This window comes from Pan paniscus, chromosome 7 (assembly GCF_029289425.2).
Source record: "Pan paniscus chromosome 7, NHGRI_mPanPan1-v2.0_pri, whole genome shotgun sequence".
Lineage (NCBI taxonomy): Eukaryota > Metazoa > Chordata > Mammalia > Primates > Hominidae > Pan > Pan paniscus.
The window spans coordinates 129,583,722-129,603,521 of record NC_073256.2 but is presented as its reverse complement, the minus strand read 5'-3'; the positions used below and the strand labels follow the sequence as shown (position 1 = coordinate 129,603,521).

General features: G+C 36.1%; 1 protein-coding gene across 2 annotated transcripts in view; it reads left to right on the top strand.

Annotated features, from left to right (window-relative positions):
* Positions 1 to 10,907, top strand: part of CSMD3 (CUB and Sushi multiple domains 3) — a 1,211,357-nt gene extending 1,200,450 nt beyond the window's left edge. For both annotated transcript variants that reach the window (XM_003823338.5, XM_034966508.3), the window contains 3 exons: positions 2,162 to 2,249; positions 4,897 to 5,032; positions 8,858 to 10,907. In XM_003823338.5, coding sequence (XP_003823386.3) covers positions 2,162 to 2,249; positions 4,897 to 5,032; positions 8,858 to 9,017 — 384 coding nt within the window. In that variant the 3' untranslated portion in view covers positions 9,018 to 10,907. The remainder of the gene's footprint in view (positions 1 to 2,161; positions 2,250 to 4,896; positions 5,033 to 8,857) is intronic.
* Positions 10,908 to 19,800: the final 8,893 nt, after the last annotated feature.

Genomic DNA, 19,800 nt, shown 5'->3' with positions numbered 1-19,800 from the left:
GTGATTTATGTGAGTGGAGTTTTAAGACTGACAGTGGAAAACACAAGGGCCAGGAGTCTTTGCTGAAGAGTCAGCATGAGAGATCTGACTGTATCCTCTCAAGTACCAAGCCTTTTTTCATAAGGAAAACTTAATGGGAAAGAAGATACTGTAGTGGGTCATAGGCTGCTGTGTAGTAGCCTTCGATAAGTTTCAATAAACCTTCAATAAGTTCAAGAAGCCTACTATCTAGTAGGCTTCAATAAGTTTGGTTCCTGAGGAAAAAAAGTGTTTATCCTATTTCTGCATTCTGTATTCATGGAGTTGGGAACTGAGTCAAATCTTCAATGCACTCAGATTGTTTAATTGTATTATTTTATGTAGGAAACAAAGTGAATTGATTCATTAAAATGATGGAGTTTGAGCTTCTTCTTAGAAGTACTTTAGTTTTTAGGGTGGCCATACCCAGAGTATAATGTCTGATAATAAAGAATAAATCACTTGTTGTGAAATGTCAGACTTGCATGGGTGGTTTGGTATCCTTTGCTTTTTAGAGTGAGGATTCAACATTCTTACAACTTTTATAATAATGTTCATGACTTAGGTAACTAATTGCCATTAATTAACACAAACTTCAGGATATATCACTTTACTACTTAGTAGTAGGAATTGCTGAAATGTAACATTTCCTATTTTACTTATAAGATCAAATTACATTATGCATATAAAATATTTTTTAAATATAATATTGTATACAAATGTAAGATGCATGTAGTATTTAGCATTGGCAACATTAGACATAGCCATGAAGCCTCTGGGTCAAACAATAATAAGTATTTAGTTATTTTTCATTTGTAATGGGTTAGCTGTGGAGGCACTACTTGAGGCTGTGGTATTAAGTCCAGGTCTTCACGTCTCATCATCTCATTTTGGGGCAGAGTCTGAAAGGGCACTTGCTGCCTAGAGCATGTACTTTTCTTGTCAGAAGTCCAAAACTCTCAGAGGGGCAAGTGGTTCTGAAATAAGCTGTGATTCTCAAATAAGCTCAAATCCATTGACCTATGCCTTTTTCTTGCAGCTCAATGTAGATATAAGTCATGTATCCTACAATTCACGCATTTAAAAATGTCCAATTCAGTGGTTTTTAATATATGTACACATATATATAACCCTCATCATAGCTGACTATAAAATACTTTCTTTTTTTTGAGCAGAGTCTCACTCTGTTGCCCAGGCTGGAGTGCAGTGGCATGATCTCGGCTCACTACAACCTCTACCTCCCAGGTTCAAGCGATTCTCCTGCCTCAGCCTCCTGAGTAGCTGGGATTACAGCTACACACCACCACCCTGGCTAATTTTTGTAATTTTAGTGGAGACGGGGGTTTCACCATGTTGGCTAGGCTGGTCTCAAATTCCTGACCTCAAGTGATTTGCCCTCCTTGGCCTTCCAAAGTGTTGGAATTACAGGCATGAGCCACCTCACCCAGACTACAATACTTTCTTCATGTTGTAAAGAAACTCCACAGCCTTTAGCTATCAACCCCTGCCTTACATTCTCAAATCAGCTCTGAGTAACCACTAACCTAGTTTCTGTCTGTATAGATTTCCCTGTTCTGACTTTCATATGAATGGAATCATATAGTATGTGGCCTTTTGTGGCTGGCTTCTTCCACTTGGTGTGATGGGAAGTATGGCTCTTAAGGCCTAGGCTTGCAACTTAACTATTGTCAATCCCAATCCCCACACTCCATAGGCCCAAGCAAGTCACAGGACCAAGCCTAACTAAATGAGATAGGGAGTAAACTCTTCTCATGAAGGTTGGGAGAGCGGGGATGTGGAACAGTAATATAATTTACTAAGTACAGTATTTTTATGTTTTAATTTTTAATTGATCACTATATTTCCTCATGTCATTGCTTTTTATTGACAGTAGATGTCTATATCATACATTAATAACCGATCTCTTTTTTGTATATCATAATTATTTCAAATTAGAAAATTTACTTTTGCTTTTAATGATGGAAAATTTTCACAATGTGCTATGTTTTGCAAAGGAGAAAAATATAGAAGAAAGGAACTTGTGATAATATTTCTTTCAGAATAAAATTGTGTATTTATTAAGGCTGGGAAAATATAGCTATGGCCAGTATTCAAGTATATTTGGTTCTTTAAATATTTTTAGGTTTCTGCTGAGCCTGATGGAGCTACTTATGTATTTCAAGGATTTATTCAAGGCAAAGATTATGGACAATTTGGCCTACAAAGACTGGGTAATGTATTCGTTTTGATTTTCATGAACTTCTGTTATTATCCCAGACATCATAAAAAAAAGACTGTGGATTCTGTACATTAGGTACACTTACTGCCTTGTAAATTCTGTACTACCAGGACTATGCATTGATACCTTTGATAGCCCTTTTAAATAATCACATTCTTCAAAATACTGGATCTTTATGTACCAACTCTGTACAGTGTTTAGATTTTCATGGTATTTCTAATAAATATGACAAACTGGCTTGCCTTTAAGCACATAAAAAGGAGAAAAAGTGGTATAGATAAAAAAGAAAATATTAAACTGTAAATTATTTTATTGTATCTCATGAGAACTGTACTACTTTTCTTCAGTTTGAATATTGTCGCAGTTTTCATTCTTCTGAAAATGTAGTGACACTCTGAGAAACTCATAGAGTCTGGAAAGAGAAAATAACTTTGAGGAATGGGCCCCTTTTGGGGACTTGGTTCTCTTCAAATATGTAAATTTTCTGCAGTGGGAAGCAAAGAATTTTATCATTTTTATTTCCAACTCTTCTATAAGTATATAAACCTTTAATGGTCTGGCAAGAATGTGTTTATACACATAGCTTTTGGTGTATAATTCTCCTATGATCCACTGTCTCCCATTATTATACTGTGACAGGGATACACAAAGAATAAATTCAGGCTCTAAAAATTATTATTTGACATTTATCTTTTAAGAAATGAACTTTTTTTTTTCTTTTTTGAGACAGAGTCATGCTCTTGTCACCCAGGCTGGAGTGCAATGGCACAGTCTTGGCTCACTGCAAACTCCTCCTCCCAGGTTCAAGGGATTCTCCTGTCTCAGCCTCCCGAGTAGCTAGGATTACAGACCACCATGCACACTACCATGGTAGCTGGAATTAGCTACCATGCCTGGCTATGTATTTTTAGTAGAGACAGGGCTTCACCATGTTGGCCAGGTGGGTCCCGAACTCCTGACCTCAGGTGATCCGCCCGCCTTGGCCTCCCCAAGTGCTGGGATTACAGGTGTGAGCCACCATGCCCAGCCAAAAATGAACTTTTTAAAAAATTTTGAACTTTTACATAGCTGTACTAAGTCACAGGAAAAATAAGGTAAAAAATAAGATACTAATTTTCTTTAACCTGGACAAAGATGAGGTTTAGTTAAATGTAACTGTTTGTCAAAAGGAGAAATTAGCTTTCTCTACATGAAAAGTAATAAGATGCCATTTACATCACATCCTACCTGTGTTTGTCTTAAAAACAGGTAAAAACACTCATTAACATAGTGCATTTACACAGTTGTATAATTTAGTGCTGAATATTTTCATGTAATATTCTCCAAAGTGTCTCAAACACTACAAGTCTGAAGCAGAACCCACAAAAAAGGAACTATTTCCTTTTAAGAAAGAACTGGTATTTCCTTTTCCCTCATTCCTGTGCAAATGTGTCGACAAACTTGGCTTTTCTTATTTCCTAACTCTGCGAATGCCATCGGCATTTACTGAGCTTCAAGTAGAATACTTGTAATCCTGTGTCTTCTTGCCTCTTACATCCACATAAACAAGTTCTGCTAATTTTCATTATGAAATCTTCCTCAAATCTATTGTCCCATGCACTTCCTATTTCTCTAGTTTAAATTTTAATTCCTTTTTTTTTTTAATCTTGTCTGTCACTACAATCTTCTAACTACACCTGATTCCAGTCTGTATTCCCTGAAGTCCATCCTACTACAGCTGTGTTCTAAATCTCATGTCATATCACTGGGTCTTTTATTTCTAAACACCTTCAGTTGTTCCTCACTGAGGTGGATAGTAACTCTGGCTGGGTGCCATCACTCATGCCTGTAATCCCAGCACTTTGGGAAGCTGAGGCATGTGGATCACTTGAGTTCAGGAGTTCAAGACCATCATGGGTAACATGGTGAAACCCTGTCTCCACAAAAAATACAAAAGTTAGCCAGGTGTGGTTGCATGTGCCTGCAGTCCCAGCTACTTGGGAGGCTGAGGCAGGAAGATCGCTTGAGCCGGGGAGGTGGAGGCTGCAGTCAGCCACGACCACTCCACTGCACTGCAGCCTGGGTGACAAGGTGAGACCCTGTCTCAAGAAAAAAGAAAAAAAGAAAAGAAAAAGAAAAAAAAAAGTTTGAGTTCGTCAGAATGATATTTATTCCTTTTTAGAGTCTAGCCATAGTTTATTCTTTTAACCTCCCACTCCTATTTCATGTCAGTGCTTGTCACATCCACTACCTAAGCCACTTACCTTCCCATTTCTAGCCTCATGATGATTTTTCAAGCCAAGCCTATGTTGTATATCCTCCAGAATTACTCCTTTCCTTTCTAAAGCACATGACCATTTATTCATGCTTGATATATACACTTATTATATACTCCATATGTCTTCCCACTATTGTATAAACTCCTTAGTTCAGGGCTCTGCCTATTTTTTTGTCTGTACCCTTTCCTGGAAAAATATCTTCTAAGAGGCACTGTGCAAACATATGTGAAATGAGTTGAAGGAGTTTCATGAATTATTTTTGTTTACTATGTGATTTCCAGGTAGATATCTTGAGAATAGAAGAAATTAATTGATTCATGGGAGTAGAAATTAATTATGATAAAAGAGTTGTGTATTTATAATTTATTTTTTATTTTGTAGGACTGAATATGTCAGAAGGTTCAAATTCTTCAAATCAACCTCATGGTACAAATAGTAGTTCTGTGGCCATTGCTATTCTTGTGCCTTTTTTTGCACTTATATTTGCAGGATTTGGATTTTATCTTTATAAACAAAGGTAAGCTCATTGATTTTTAACTACAAAATGTTTCCCAAATCTGTTTTTCATGTTATTTCTACTGCTCTAGCTCAAATCTTAATTTCAAATTTTCTTCTGAGTTGTTGAAATGTCTGTGTGCTAACTATTGTCATAGACACTGAAAAACTTATTTCCCCTAACCACCCCTGCAACATTACATACAACATAACAAAAGTGCTCTGTTAAACTGCACAAGCATTCAGTTTAACCTTTCTTTTGCCTGTCAATTTCCTGGCATGGACCTAATTGTAAAAGTTATTTCTACATTATCTATAATGAGACTTTAGAGATAGAAAATCTAGGTTAAAGTTTAAATTGTAGAGGTAATATCTGCTGCCAGATATGTTTAGAAAACTAAGAAGGAGCTTGTGTCCAAACCTCTTAGTTCACATAAAAATACTAACTGATTTTACCCAGGCAGACAGATGGCAAAATCCTCTAATCTTCTCATTCATCTTCTGTTGCTTTTTGATGACTTGCAATTAATATATTTGTGATAGATCTAATATATAGCTGTACATATTATTAGTAGATCCTGTTCTCTCAGTCCATTACAAATCCTGGTGAGTGCTTTACTATATCCCACTATTTGGGACAATCCCTTATCAAGAAAAAATATGTGGGTAGCCAGATAATTAAATGACTATAACCTAAATGCCTTTCCTCCAAAATTGATATATATATATATATATATTTTGAGACGGAGTCTTGCTCTGTCGCTCAGGATGGAGTGCAGTGGCACAATCTCGGCTCACTGTAACATCTGCCTCCCGGGTTCACGCCATTCTCCTGCCTCAGCCTCCCAAGTAGATGGGACTACAGGTACCCGCCATCATGCCCGGCTAATTTTTTGTATTTTTAGTAGAGACGGGGTTTCACCGTGTTAGCCAGGATGGTCTCGATCTCCTGACCTTGTGATCCGCCCACCTCAGCCTCCCAAAGTGCTGGGATTACAGGCGTGAGCCACCGCAAAATTGATATTTTCATTTGGGGTCAATCTGCAACATCTAAGAATGATTTATTTAATATTATATAAATGTGTACTGAGTGTGAATTACCAGCTACTTAGGTCTAGTCAATATCAGATTTTATTAATAGATAAAGAATAATCATCACTAAATTTATTTATAGGACAACCTAAGTCAACTTTTTAAAAATTGTGGTAAAATAGATATGATATAAACCTTACCATTTTAACCATTTTAAAGACTACGATTCAGTGGCATTTAGTACATTCAGAGTGCCATACAACCATCACTACTGTATATTTCCAAAATATTTTGGAACCCCAAAAATGCCAAAGGGAAACTGTACTTATTAAGTTGTCACTCCTCACTCCCCTCATCCAGCTGCAGGTAACTACAAATCTGTTTGCTTAATCTGCATATATTTTACATAAATGGAATCATACAATATGTGACATTTTGTATCTGGCTTCTTAAACTTAGCAAAATGTTTTCAAATTTTATCCATGTTATAGCATGCATCAGTATTGCATTCTCTTATATGGCTAAATAATATTCCATTGTATGGATGAATGTGTCCATTCATCAATTGATGGACATTTGAGTTGTTTCTACCTTTTGACTACTGTGAATAGTGCTACTGTACACATTTGTGTATAAGTTTTTGTTTGAACACTCATTTTCAGTTCTTTTCAGTATATACCCAGGAATGAAATTACTGGAATATGTGGCAATTCTATGTTTAATTTACTGAGTAACCATCAAGGTGTTCTGTACAGCAGTGGCAGCATTTTCCATTCCTATCGGCAATGGATAAAGGTTCTGCTTTGTCCAAAGCCTAACCAACACTTGTTATTTTCCAGGTTTGGGGGGCTTTGTCTTTTGTTTTTTATTAAAGCCATCCTAGTGCATGTGAAGCTGTATCTCACTGTGGTTTTGATTTCCATTTTCATAATTATAGGTGATGTTGAGCATCCTTTTATGTGCTTGTTGGCCCTTTGTCCATTTTTGTTGAAATGCCTATTCAAATACTTTGTTCATATCTAAATTAGGTTGTTTGTCTTATTTGGTTGTAAGAGTTCTCTATATATTTTAGACACTAGGCCCTTATTAGGTACATGTTTTGCAAATATTTTCTCCCTTTCCGTGGGTTGTATTTTCACTGTCTTGAGAGTGTTCTTTGATGTACAAAAGTTTTCCATTTGATGAAGTTAAATTTATTTTTTTTCCTCTTACTTGTACTTTTGATGTCAAATCCAAGAAACCATTGCCAAATTCAAGGCCATGTGTTTTTCCTAAGAGTTTTATGAATTTAGCTCTTGTGTTTAGGGCTTTGATTCATTTTGAGTTAAATTTTATTCATGGTGTGAATTTTTAAAACTTGGTAATATTTTCCTTCAAGTTGTTGAATATTAAGAAGGGGCAATTATTTTGTATCTTCATGATTATTACCTAATTAGAAGGCAATGATGTTGCTTTTGTTTTTATTTTAGATCTAGTTTGGAAAAAAAATATGATCCAGTAGAGTTATAGTATTAGACACACTTAGTAAGAGCAAGTTATTAGCTTTCTCCCAATAAACCTAAGGTAGTTTCTTTTACAATTATTGTCGTAGAAATCACCTAATATTTTTGAAATATAGATAAATTCAGAAAAATGCATTAGTGATAGTAAAATAATATAATGGCAGTTACAAATTATAATAAAATTAATAGTTGAAATTCGATTGTTCAGTATAAACAACAGAGTTGAGAAATAAATTTATTTTAAGATATATCCCTTTTAGGAATTAGGCCCCAGAAACAGATAGCAGCAAGTCTGCCTTTTTTCCATTACAAATGTGAGCAAGTTATACATGCTTCGTGGGAAAGATAAACTAGATTAGCATTAGTCAAAGGTGGAAGAAATAAAGAAATGAATCAGAATTTCAAGACCAGCATCCTCTACCAGCCAACCCAGAATTCATGTGTCTGGTTAACTAATTGTTAGTAATCCTTTAGAAACTATTTTCATGACTTGAGTATGAGAGTAGCCATTTCTTCTTTGAATTTTTGAATTTGCATACTTTAATGTATACCATTTAAAAAATAAAATTGAGCATTCATGTTTTGGGATACTCCAAAGTACCTTTCCAAATTAGGCCTCAGCATTAATTGTGTACTCTTCAGGGAATCTCCTTCTCTTTTTGTGCGGAACCGACTTATAATTCAGGTTTCAGATTAAATGTTACCTCCTAAAAGATGCTTTGTTCTATTACCTCTCCTAAAGTGGCTTCCAGTTACTTTTCATATTAACCATTTCCCTTTTCATCATAACAATTCTCATTACCTACTATTTTTGGTTTTATTTATTTTAATTTATTCTTGTTTTCTATCACTACAATGTGAACTCCGTGAAAGTAAAGACTAGTCTTTTTTTAAAAAAATGATATACCCCATGCCTAGAATCATGACTGGCGCATAATAGATGTTCAGTAAATATTTGGTGAACAAATAAATAGTGATGAGACTTAAATCCATCATCATTATTATTTATACTATAAATAAGTCATAATAATTTCTAATTTTGTAAGAAAATTTATTATAGCCATCATATCATTTATTTATATTTATGTTACTAATATTGATGCTGTACATAAATAAGTAATATATGTAAAATTAAAAGTCACTCAGGTTTTTAAAGTAATAAGGAAATTGTTCAAGTTGACAATGTATTTATGATGTCTCAATTAATATTTTTAAGTTACATTATCTGCTAACGATGTACATTATGTTTGAGCTGTAGTCTGCTGTTTCTGGAAGAAAGTTAACACATAGCTAATCAATGTTCTCATCAACAGGACTGCACCTAAAACACAGTATACAGGATGTTCAGTTCATGAAAATAACAATGGCCAAGCAGCTTTTGAAAATCCCATGTATGACACCAACGCAAAGTCAGTGGAAGGGAAGGCGGTACGATTTGATCCCAACTTGAACACGGTTTGCACAATGGTATAACGAGGCAACCTTTGCCTTCTTCAGAAGCTTGGAAATCGACACACAAAACAGTGCACATTTAGTTCACTGCTAAACAAATTAAAGCACACTTTTCAGGACTTGCTGGGTCACCTTTTCCTGAGGAATGATACAGAAGAGTGTTTTTTCATAAACTGGACCATAATTCTTCATGTTTACCATGGAGAGTTTTACAGAAATTTGGCTGCACTCTGAGAGTGCTTACTCACAGTTTATTTGCTTTTTTTAAAAAGGAGATTATTCTAAAACATAAACTTATTTGCATATATTGGAGGAGCATCCACTATCAGTATTTCTGTGCTTTATAAACTATATTAGAGGGACTGGGTTTAAAAAAAAAGATATAGGGTAGAAATAAGAGCTATACTTACAAGAGTCAATAGATCACTGACTTCTCTTTAACTGTCCTGAGCTACATCACGCCAACAAATCTGTCTTTCATACCACTCTATCTGCCATTCATTCTTGTTAAATGAGGCATTGTTTTCTTTATTTAAGATTGAGTTATGACTTTAAATGTTTATGAGCTAGTTTATGCCTCGGAAGACATAAGGTTGCCCATTCCAATTTGAATCTTTCTATTTCTTTAGCATCATATTGCTCTTCTTCTTTTAGACTGGTTGTCATAGTTTCTGCAAAGGGCAAGTTCATTGTGCTACCCTCCCGATTCCCCCATTGTGGAGTAACCAGTATTATTCAGTGAGCTATGGGGTAGTGTTTAACTCCTTGCTTCAATATGGTTTTTTCCTATTTATTTTTATTATTTTTTAATCCCAAATGTGATAGTAGCTTCAGTATGTTTCCTCACCCAAAAACAATTTGGCTGGCAGAAATTATCTAGAAAAATTATTATTTTGCAGTTATCTGAGACACCAAACTTACCATCCTTTATTTTACAATATTTTTGATAGACCAAATGAAATGTCCTAATAATCTACTCTATTTATATCTACATTTCCTTCCAGCTGAGTCTTCAAATTTAACGTTATTTTGACACTTTTAATTTTCATTTAACAATGGATTAGAAAAATATTTTGGTCTAGCCACTAAACATAATGACTGAAAAAAATTATTATTATCAATCACCAATATAAATTTATTGCCTAAAATTGTGGACTTATCATATTTTTATATATTTTTAAATTTCTGTACCTTTATTGTTAAACACCAAGTTTCAGATACAAGAGGTTTCTTTCATTGTCAAATTAAGATATGTATTTGTAAGTTATTGGTGGCTCATTTAAACTGTATCATACAGTAATGCCAGCATTTTTATTTAATAGGTCATTGTCTTCCTTTTATAGCTGTTTTACTTCATTGAATATGATCATGTACCCAGTGTTAACTCTTTGTTGTTGTCCCTTTCAAATATGGATAACTCTGTGAACAGTCTTGACTTTTTGTATCATGAGACAGAGTGCCTAAGAGAAACCCTTGCACCTGGGAGCACTGCTTGGATCTATCTCTACAACATTTAATGAATTTCTTGTAAACCACTTTGAGATACATTGTTTTGGAAATTCATACAATTTTCTCAACATGGTACTCTACTGGCAGGATGCAGTTTTAAATTTTATGCCATCAGTTATTTATTCTTGTTTATTCAAATGACTGCAATAACAATGATTCATTCATTAATGTTAAGGCTAATACATTTAAGATCTTGTTTAAACAATGTTTCTTCTGCAACTGGCTACTCCTCTTATATTAATGCATACACTTTTGTAAAGAAGTATATTTTTATGAAAAGAAACTTTGTAAAAGTATGATGTAAATTTTCAGTGCAATGTAAACAAAATAAAAATGGATAATTGCTTTTGTAAAATGTGTTTTTTTTTTCCAAAAATAAACTGTAACTGTTCGGGTTAGTAAAAGGAATGAACAACGCACGTTTATTTGTTGTTTTTAAAAGTTCCCAAACTGCATATTCTATACATTTAGTTAGCAACATAATAATGAAATATGAGTGTTTTTCTTCTTTAAATTCCATAATTCCTCAACTATGACACTTTTGGGAAAATTGATTCCAAGTAAATATAGTAGTAACATAAGAACTTCATCTTATGTTGAGTGAATGGTTTTCTAGAAAAAGAACAAGAACCTCATCTTAGAAGTTTCCTTAAATGCTAATATTTAACAGTACTGTCTAAATTTAGTTACATCTGATGATTTCTAATATTTCTGTAGTATATTTTCATAGAGGTACGTTAGCATGCTCTATAGACATGAACTCAAAACTTTTTGAATAGATTAAACTAATACTCAAAAACAAATACATTTTTGTCAGGATGGAGGATTTCCACAAATAAATGGAACGTGTAAAAATCTGTATTCAAGAAACTTACTAAGTTTCTATAAATTCAAATTACAAGTTACTAAGTTCAATTTTATTAGATAACTCTTTTTTACAAAACACAGTGTCTTTATATTTTCAGAACCTCAAACTCCAGCATGTATAGTCTATCTCTGTTTATTACACTTTAGCTTTAGAAATGTATGGTTCTTGATATAATTGTAGCTCTTTGTTAACTTTGTTACCTCCACCTTTCACTCATTTCACATCTATATTTCACTTGTTGTTGTTCATCTTTTTTTTAATTCTTCTTTGTGTTTTTACTTTTCCTTTTTCTTCCACTTTTTAATTTCTCTCTTCTGCTGTTTTTCTTTTTTTTATTATTATTATACGTAAGTTCTGGGATACCCAACCCTGTACAGGTCCCAGTGTGTGATGTTCCCCTCCCTATGCCCATATGTTCTCATTGTTCAACTCCCACTTATGAGTGAGAACGTGCGGTGTTTGGTTTTCTTTTCCTGTGTGTTAGTTTGCTGAGAATGGTGGTTTCCAGCTTCATCTATGTCCCTGCAAAGGACATGAACTCATTCCTTTTCGGGCTGCATAGTATTCCGTGGTGAATATGTGCCACATTTTCTTTATCCAGTCTATCATTGATGGGCATTTAGGTTGGTTCTAAGTCTTTGCTATTGTGAATAGTGCTGCAATAAATATAACAGTGCATGTGTCTTTATAGTAGAATGATTTATAACCCTTTGGGTATATACACAGTAATGGGGTTGTTGGGTCAAATGGTATTTCTAGTTCTAGATCCTTGAGGAATCAAGGATCACACTGTCTTCCACAATGGTTGAACTAATTTACACTCCCACCAACAGTGTAAAAGCATTCCTATTTCTCCACATCCTCTCCAGCATTTGTTGTTTCCTGACTTTTTTTTTTTGAGACAGAGTCTTGCTCTGTCACCCAGGCTGGAGTGCAGTGGCGCGATCTCGGCTCACTGCAAGCTCCACCTCCCGGGTTCATGCCATTCTCCTGCCTCAGTCACCTGAGTAGCTGGGACTACAGGCGCCCGCCACCACGCCCAGCTAATTTTTTGTATTTTTAGTAGAGACAGGGTTTCACCATGTTAGCCAGGATGGTGTCCATCTCCTGAACTCGTGATCTGCCTGCCTCAGCCTCCCAAAGTGCTGGGATTACAGGCATGAGCCACTGCGTTTGCCGACTTTTTAATGATCTCCATTCTAACTGGTGTAAGATGGTATCTCATTGTGGTTTTGATTTGCATTTCTCTAATGACCAGTGATGATGAGCTTCTTTTCATATGTGTGTTGGCCACATAAATATCTTCTTTTGAAAGTCCCTGTTCATGTCCTTTGTCCACTTTTTGATGGGGTTGTTTGTTTTTTCTTGTATATTTGTTTAAGTTCTTTGTAGATTCTGGATATTACTCGTTTGTCAGATGGATAGATTGCAAAAATTTTCTCCCATTCTCTAGGTTGCCTGTTCACTCTGATGATAGTTTCTTTTACTATGCAGAGGCTCTTTAGTTTAATTAGATCTCATTTGTCAATTGTGGCTTTTGTTGCCATTGCTTTTGGTGTTTTAGTTATGAAGTCTTTGCCCATGCCTATATCCTGAATGGTATTGCTTAGGTTTTCTTCCAGGGTTTTTATGGTGTTAGGTTTTAAGTTGGATTAAATCTTTAATCCATCTTGAGTTAATTTTTGTATAAGATGTAAGGAAGGGGTCCAGTTTCAGTTTCCTGCATAAGGTTAGCCAGTTTTGTCAACACCATTTATAAAATAGGGAATCCTTTCCCCATTGCTTGCTTTTGTCAGGTTTGTCAAAGATCAGATGGTTGTATATGTGTGGTGTTATTTCTGAGGCCTCTGTTCTGTTCCATTGGTCTATATATCTGTTTTGGTACCAGTACCATGCTGTTTTGGTTGCTCTAGCTTTGTAGTATAGTTTGAAGATAGGTAGCATGATGCCTCCAGCTATGTTCTTTTTGCTTAGGATTGTCTTGCGTATACAGGCTCTTTTTTGTTTCCATATGAAATTTCAAGTAGTTTTTTCTAATTCTGTGAAGAAAGTCAGTGGTAGCTTGATGGGGATAGCATTGAATCTATAAATTACTTTGGGTAGTATGGCCATTTTCACAATATTGATTCTTTGTATCCATCAGCATGGAATGTTTTTCCATTTACATCCTCTCTTATTTCCTTGAGCAGTGGTTTGTAGTTCTCCTTGAAGAGGTCCTTCACTTTCCTTGTAAGTTGTATTCCTATGTAGTTTATTCTCTTTGTGGCAGTTTTTAATGGGAGCTTGCTCGTGATTTGGCTCTCTGTTTGACTATTATTTGTGTATAGGGATGCTTGTGATTTTTGCACATTGATTTTGTATCTGGAGACTTTGCCGAAGTTGCCTATCAGCTTAAGGAGTTTTTGGGCTGAGACAACGGGGTTTTCTAAATATACAATCCTGTCTTCTGCAAACAGAGATAATTTGACTTCCTCTCTTCCTATTTGAATACCCATTATTTCTTTCTCTTGCCTGATTGCCCTGGCCAGAACTTCCAATACTATGTTGAATAGGAGTGGTGCAAGAGGGCATCCTTGTCTCGTTCCAGTTTTCAAAGGGAATGCTTGCAGCTTTTGCCCATTCAGTATGATATTGGCTGTGGGTTTGTCATAAATAGCTCTTATTATTTTGAGATACGTTCCATCAATACCTAGTTTATTGAGTGTTTTTAGCATGAAGGGGTGTTAAATTTTATCAAAGGCTTTCCTGCATCTATTGAGAGAATCATGTGGTTTTTGTCATTGGTTCTGTTTATGTGATGAATTACATTTATTGATTTGTGTATGTTGAACCAGCCTTGCATCTCAGCGATGAAGCCAACTTGATTGTGGTGGATAAGTTTTTTGACGTGCTGCTGAATTCAGTTTGCCAGTATTTTATTGAGGATTTTTGCATGGATGTTCATCAGGGATATTGGCCTGAAATTTTCTTTTTTGTTGTGTCTCTGCCTAGTTTTGGTATCAGGATGATTCTGGCCTCATAAAATGAGTTAGGGTGGTCCCTGTTTTTCTATTGTTTGAAATAGTTTCAGAGGAATGGTACCAGCTCCTCTTTGTAACTCTGGTATAATTTAGCTGTGAATCCATCTGGTCCTGGGCTTTTTTTGGTTGGGAGATTATTAATTACTGCAGAACTTATTATTGGTCTATTGAGGGATTCGACTTCTTCCTGGTTTAGTCTTGGGAGGATGTATGTGTCCAGGACTTTGTCCATTTCTTCTAGATTTTCTAGTATATTCGTGTAGAGGTGTTTATAGTATTCTCTGATGGTAATTTGTATTTCTGTAGGATCAGTGGTGATCTCCTCTTTATTATTTTTTATTGTGTTTATTTGATTCTTCTCTTCCTTCTAACAGCCAAGCCCCTCTGCTGCAGGTCTGCTGGAGTTTGCTGGGGGTCCATTCCAGACCGTTTCCCTGGGTATCACCAGTGGAGGCTTCAGAACAGCAAAGATTTCTCCTTCCTCTGGAAGCTTTGTCCCAGAGGGAGACCCTCCAGATGCCAGCCAGAGCTCTACTGTATGAGGTGTCTGTCGACCCTTGCTGGGAGATGTCTCCTTGTCAGCAGGCATGGAGGTCAGGGAGTCACTTGAGGAGGCAGTCTGTCCCTTAGCAGAGCTCGAGCACTGTGCTGGGAGAACCGCTGCTCTATTCAGAGCTGGCAGGCAGGAATGATTAAGCCTGCTGAATCTGCACCCATAGCCGCCCCTTCCCCAGGGTGCTCTCCAGGGAGATGGGAGTTTTATCTATAAACCCCTGACTGGGGCTGCTGCCTTCCATTCAGAGATCCCCTGCCCAGAGAGGAGGAATCTAGAGAGGCAGTCTGGCCTACAGCCGCTTTGCTGCGCTGCGGTGGACTCTGCCCACTCTGAACTTCCTGGCAGCTTTGTTTACACTGTGAGGGGAAAACTGCCTACTCAAGCGTCAGTAATGGCAGACGCCCCTCCCCCCACCAAGCTTGAGAGTTCGAGGTCGACTTCAGACTGCTGTGCTGGCAGCGAGAATTTGAAGCCATTGGATATTAGCTTGCTGGGCTCCATGTGGGTGGGATCTGCTGAGCAAGACCACTTGGCTCTCTGGCTTCAGCCCCCTTTCCAGGGAGCTAAATGGTCTGTCTCACTGGCATTCCAGGAGCCACTAGGGTATGAACAAAAACTCCTGCAGCTAGCTTGGTGTCTGCCAAAACAGCCGCCCAGTTTTTTGCTTGAAATCCGGGACCCTTGTGGTGTAGGCACCCTAGGGAATCTCCTGGTCTGAGGGTTGCGAAGACCGTGGGAAAAGCATAGTATGTGGGCTGGATAGCACCGTCCCTCACGGCACAGTCCCTCACAGCTTCCCTTGGCTAGGGGAGGGAGTTCCCCGACCCCTAGTGCTTTCTGGGTAAGGCGATACCCCACCCTGGTTCTGTTCACCCTCCATGGGCTGCACCCACCGTCTAACCAGTCCCAATGACATGAACTGGGTACCTCAGTTGGAAATGCAGAAATCACCTGCCTTCTGCATTGGTCTCGCTGGGAGCTGTAGACCTGAACTGTTCCTATTCAGCCACCTTGCCTGGGAATCTCAAATTTTTTTGTTAATTAAATAATGTCTTTGAACTTAAAGCTTTTGGATACATCTTCTGCCCTGTCCCTTGGAGATCATTTAATTTTTCAACACTTGACATTTAAGAGTTGTAGTTTGCTGAAGATAGTCGTGTTGTATTTTAACCACTTTCACACATTTTACTGGGTTCTCTTCTCTGTAACCCTCTCATCACTGCTTTTCTTAATAGTCTTTCTTTTATATGTTGTCTGCTTTTTAGTCTTTTATTCTTATTTTTTATTTTCCTATTTTTCTTTTCCTTTTATCCTTAGTCTTCTCAAAAGTGAGGAGCAATTTTAATGAAAGTAATTTTAAAGAGCCTTAAGAGGCTCGTTGCACTTCCCATGTGTTTAAGAATGTTAAGGAGAAGATGTAACTTCCCCCCACTGTCTCTTGATACTGGAGCCTGATGAGTGATTGTGGAAACAGACCAATAGGCAAGATTTATCTTATTTGTCCTTTTCACTTACAAGTGAGGGGGGGTGGGGAATGGGCAAAACATTGTCTAAAAGAGCCAGTAAAATAACCAGATAATACTCTCTTTTAAAAGGAAATGAGAATGTATTGCCTGTCAAAGCATTAATCTGTGAATATCTATAAATTAAAAACAGGCATAGTTGAAGCGAGGTTTTAAAAAGCTCTTCTATAGAATTATAGAAGCACATGTGGCTAAGAAAGAATTTATAATGTGTAGTTTGAATTTTGGCTGAAAGAAATATTGACTTGCTTCTTTTTTTTAGGATGACTTTGGAGATAAGGGAATATTGATCTGAGAAGATATACATGTTGTAAAATCTAAGAAATATCTTTCTGTCATCACCTTCATGAATTTGGTGTCCTAAAGTAATTTCAGAACAGATTTAGAAGTTACTGGGGAATAGAAATAGCCACTGGACATTAGATTTCATTCTTCAGTATACAGAACAATGGAACTAGTGAACACCTGCCAGATACTTTTCCAACTTTTAATAAGTCCCCATGTGTAATAATTTTATTAGTCTTGAAAAAAGTATATATCCTCTACATTCAAATTCATAGCTACGAATTGTATTGTAAAATACAAAACAAGAAACCTGTGTTTAAACTCTCATCAGATCCAAACGTTTGTTGTCACTATTAGCATACCTGTCATAATAGCAATGAACCTCTGTGCTCTGGCAAGACCAGTGAGATATATGTAGATAAATATATAAAAACAATTACATAGAATAATATGGTATAAATTAAAGGGAACCCTAAAGTTTTTCTATTCTGCAAGTGTCTTCCTCACCACCTTGAGTTAAGATTTTGTATCTCCAGAAAGAATTTATTAGAATGAGATATGTTATCTGGGGAATATAACAACTTTGTAATCCCAATTAGCAAATTAACACTAAGCTAATTAAAGAGAAAGTCAGTAGAGAAATCCAGGACTTCTTTGAAGTCTATGGCCTCCTTTTCAGAGATGGTTTTAAATGTATAAAATGAAGCACACAGAAACTTAATTGTAATAAAATAATTACAAAATATTTTAAAATATTTTATATAATAATATACATATATGTACATTAATATACACTAATACATATATACACATTACTGAATAAGTAAGCAGGGGGCTAATTAATTCTGGTAATTTTGAAAAGGAGTGATTATAAGCAATATTATGAGATATTCATAACGTTTAAACATGACCTTAAAATATATGTGATTTTTATTAATGACAAAATAAGAAATTATTTATGCCTATCTTTATGGTTGAAAAAAGTACTATATTTTATTTAGTAGATCAGTGAAGATAAAGGTGTAATTTCTTTTTTTATTTCAAGATCACAAACTGAATTATATCTGTGTACCAGAATAGGAACCCTGCCTTGTAGGTTGAAATTTACAAGTACATAGCAAACGGGCAGGGAAGAAGATGTAGTCTGCTCCCTTATGCTACTGGACAGCAAAATGGAGGGCTTAATTTGAAGCTTGGTTATTTTATCAGGCCATTCCTGCATTGCTATCAAGAAATACTTGAGACTGGGTAATTTTTAAGAAAAGAGGTTTAATCGGCTCATGGTTCTTCAGGATGTACAGGAAGCTTGATGCTGGCATCTGCTTGGCTTCTGGGGAGTCCTGAGGAAACTCCAATCAAGGCAGCAGGTGAACAGGAAGTGGGCATGTTACATGGCCAGAGCAGGAGCAAGAGAGAGAGAAAGGAAGAGTGAGGTGCCACACACTTTTAAACAATCAGATCTCTTGAGAACTCACTCATTCTTGCAAGGACAATACAAAGAGGATGGTGCTAAATCATTCATGAGAAATCCACCCCCGTGATTTAATTTCTCTCCCCAGGCCCCAACTCCAACACTGGGGATTACATTTCAACATGAAATTTGTGTGGGGAACTATATCAGTTACCAAATACCAGCATGAAGGCAATGAACTCTAAGATTAAATTCCAAATGGGAAGGAGTGGGTATAAATAGCAAAATGTCATTAGTCAATTAATTTATTGACAATAACAAATATCTTCTCATTTTAAATGTGTACTATAAGGTGAAATGGATACTGAAAAAATAAAAATAAAAAAACATGGCCAGGCTTGGTGGCTCACACCTGTAATCCCAGCACTTTGGGAGGCCAAGGCAGGAGGATCACCTGAGGTCAGGAGTTTGAGACCAGCCTGGCCAACATAGTGAAACCCCATCTGTACTAAAAATACAATAATTAGCCAGGTGTTGTGGCATATTCCTGTAGTCCCAGCAACTCCAGAGTCTGAGGCAGGAGAATCACTTGAACCTTGGAGTTGCAGTGAGCTGAGATCACGCCATTGCACTCCAGCCTGGGTGACAGAGCAAGACTCCGTCTCAAAAAATAAATAGAAATAGAAATAAAAATAAAAATAAAACACATAGATCTTATCTTCAACTTGTAACTTGATGTCTTTTTAAGGTACAAAAATTATTAAAGTATATTAAGGTGCCACACAATAGCTATGTGATGTCTATGTATGTCTATGTGTGCTTTCACTACTTTCTATAAATTAAAATTAACTTTTATGAATTATAGAGAAACTTGACAAATTTTGGTCTGTTGAATGAGGCACTACCTTATTTTAGCCTAATAATTAAGGGGCATAAAAATGGTTTGGGCTATGTGGCATCAATACATATTTTCAGAATATTCAGAATTTGATGGAATGAATTACTATGAAAACTGCATGTTAGATGACTCTAATATCATGAAAAACTTGGATATTTCTTGACAAAATAATCATAGGCTGTTCACAATTTTAATGGGAAATGTATACTTTATCCTTTCATTTCATATGTATATATGCCCTTAGGAATCTTTATTAGTTGATATCTGCTCTATAAAACATCATTTGCACTTAAACTGAAAAAAAATGCACCTACAATTTCAATAAAAATCAATGAGATAAGACAGTGAGACAAAGGCCAAATTTATATTTAGTGATATGCCATCTATTGAATAAGGGAAATCAGTATTCCTTTTGGCTTTGTAATTCTACTTAACATGCTACCCAAAGGAAATAATCACAGATGAGTATTTAACTTGGCTTTTCAAATTATGCGTTGTTTGCATATCGTGAAAAATACATCACTAGACACCAATGTGTGAGCAACATAAATATTCACTGATCTCGGATTGCATTATAAATCACCATGAATGAATCACTAATTATTGAAAATTAGGTTCAAAGTTTAACAGTGTGGAGACTTCAATGTTCAAACCAAAAACCCCAGTGTATCTATACATCTCTGTCTTTGTCTCTCTTTTTTGTATCTCCCAAATATACACGCATACAAACATAA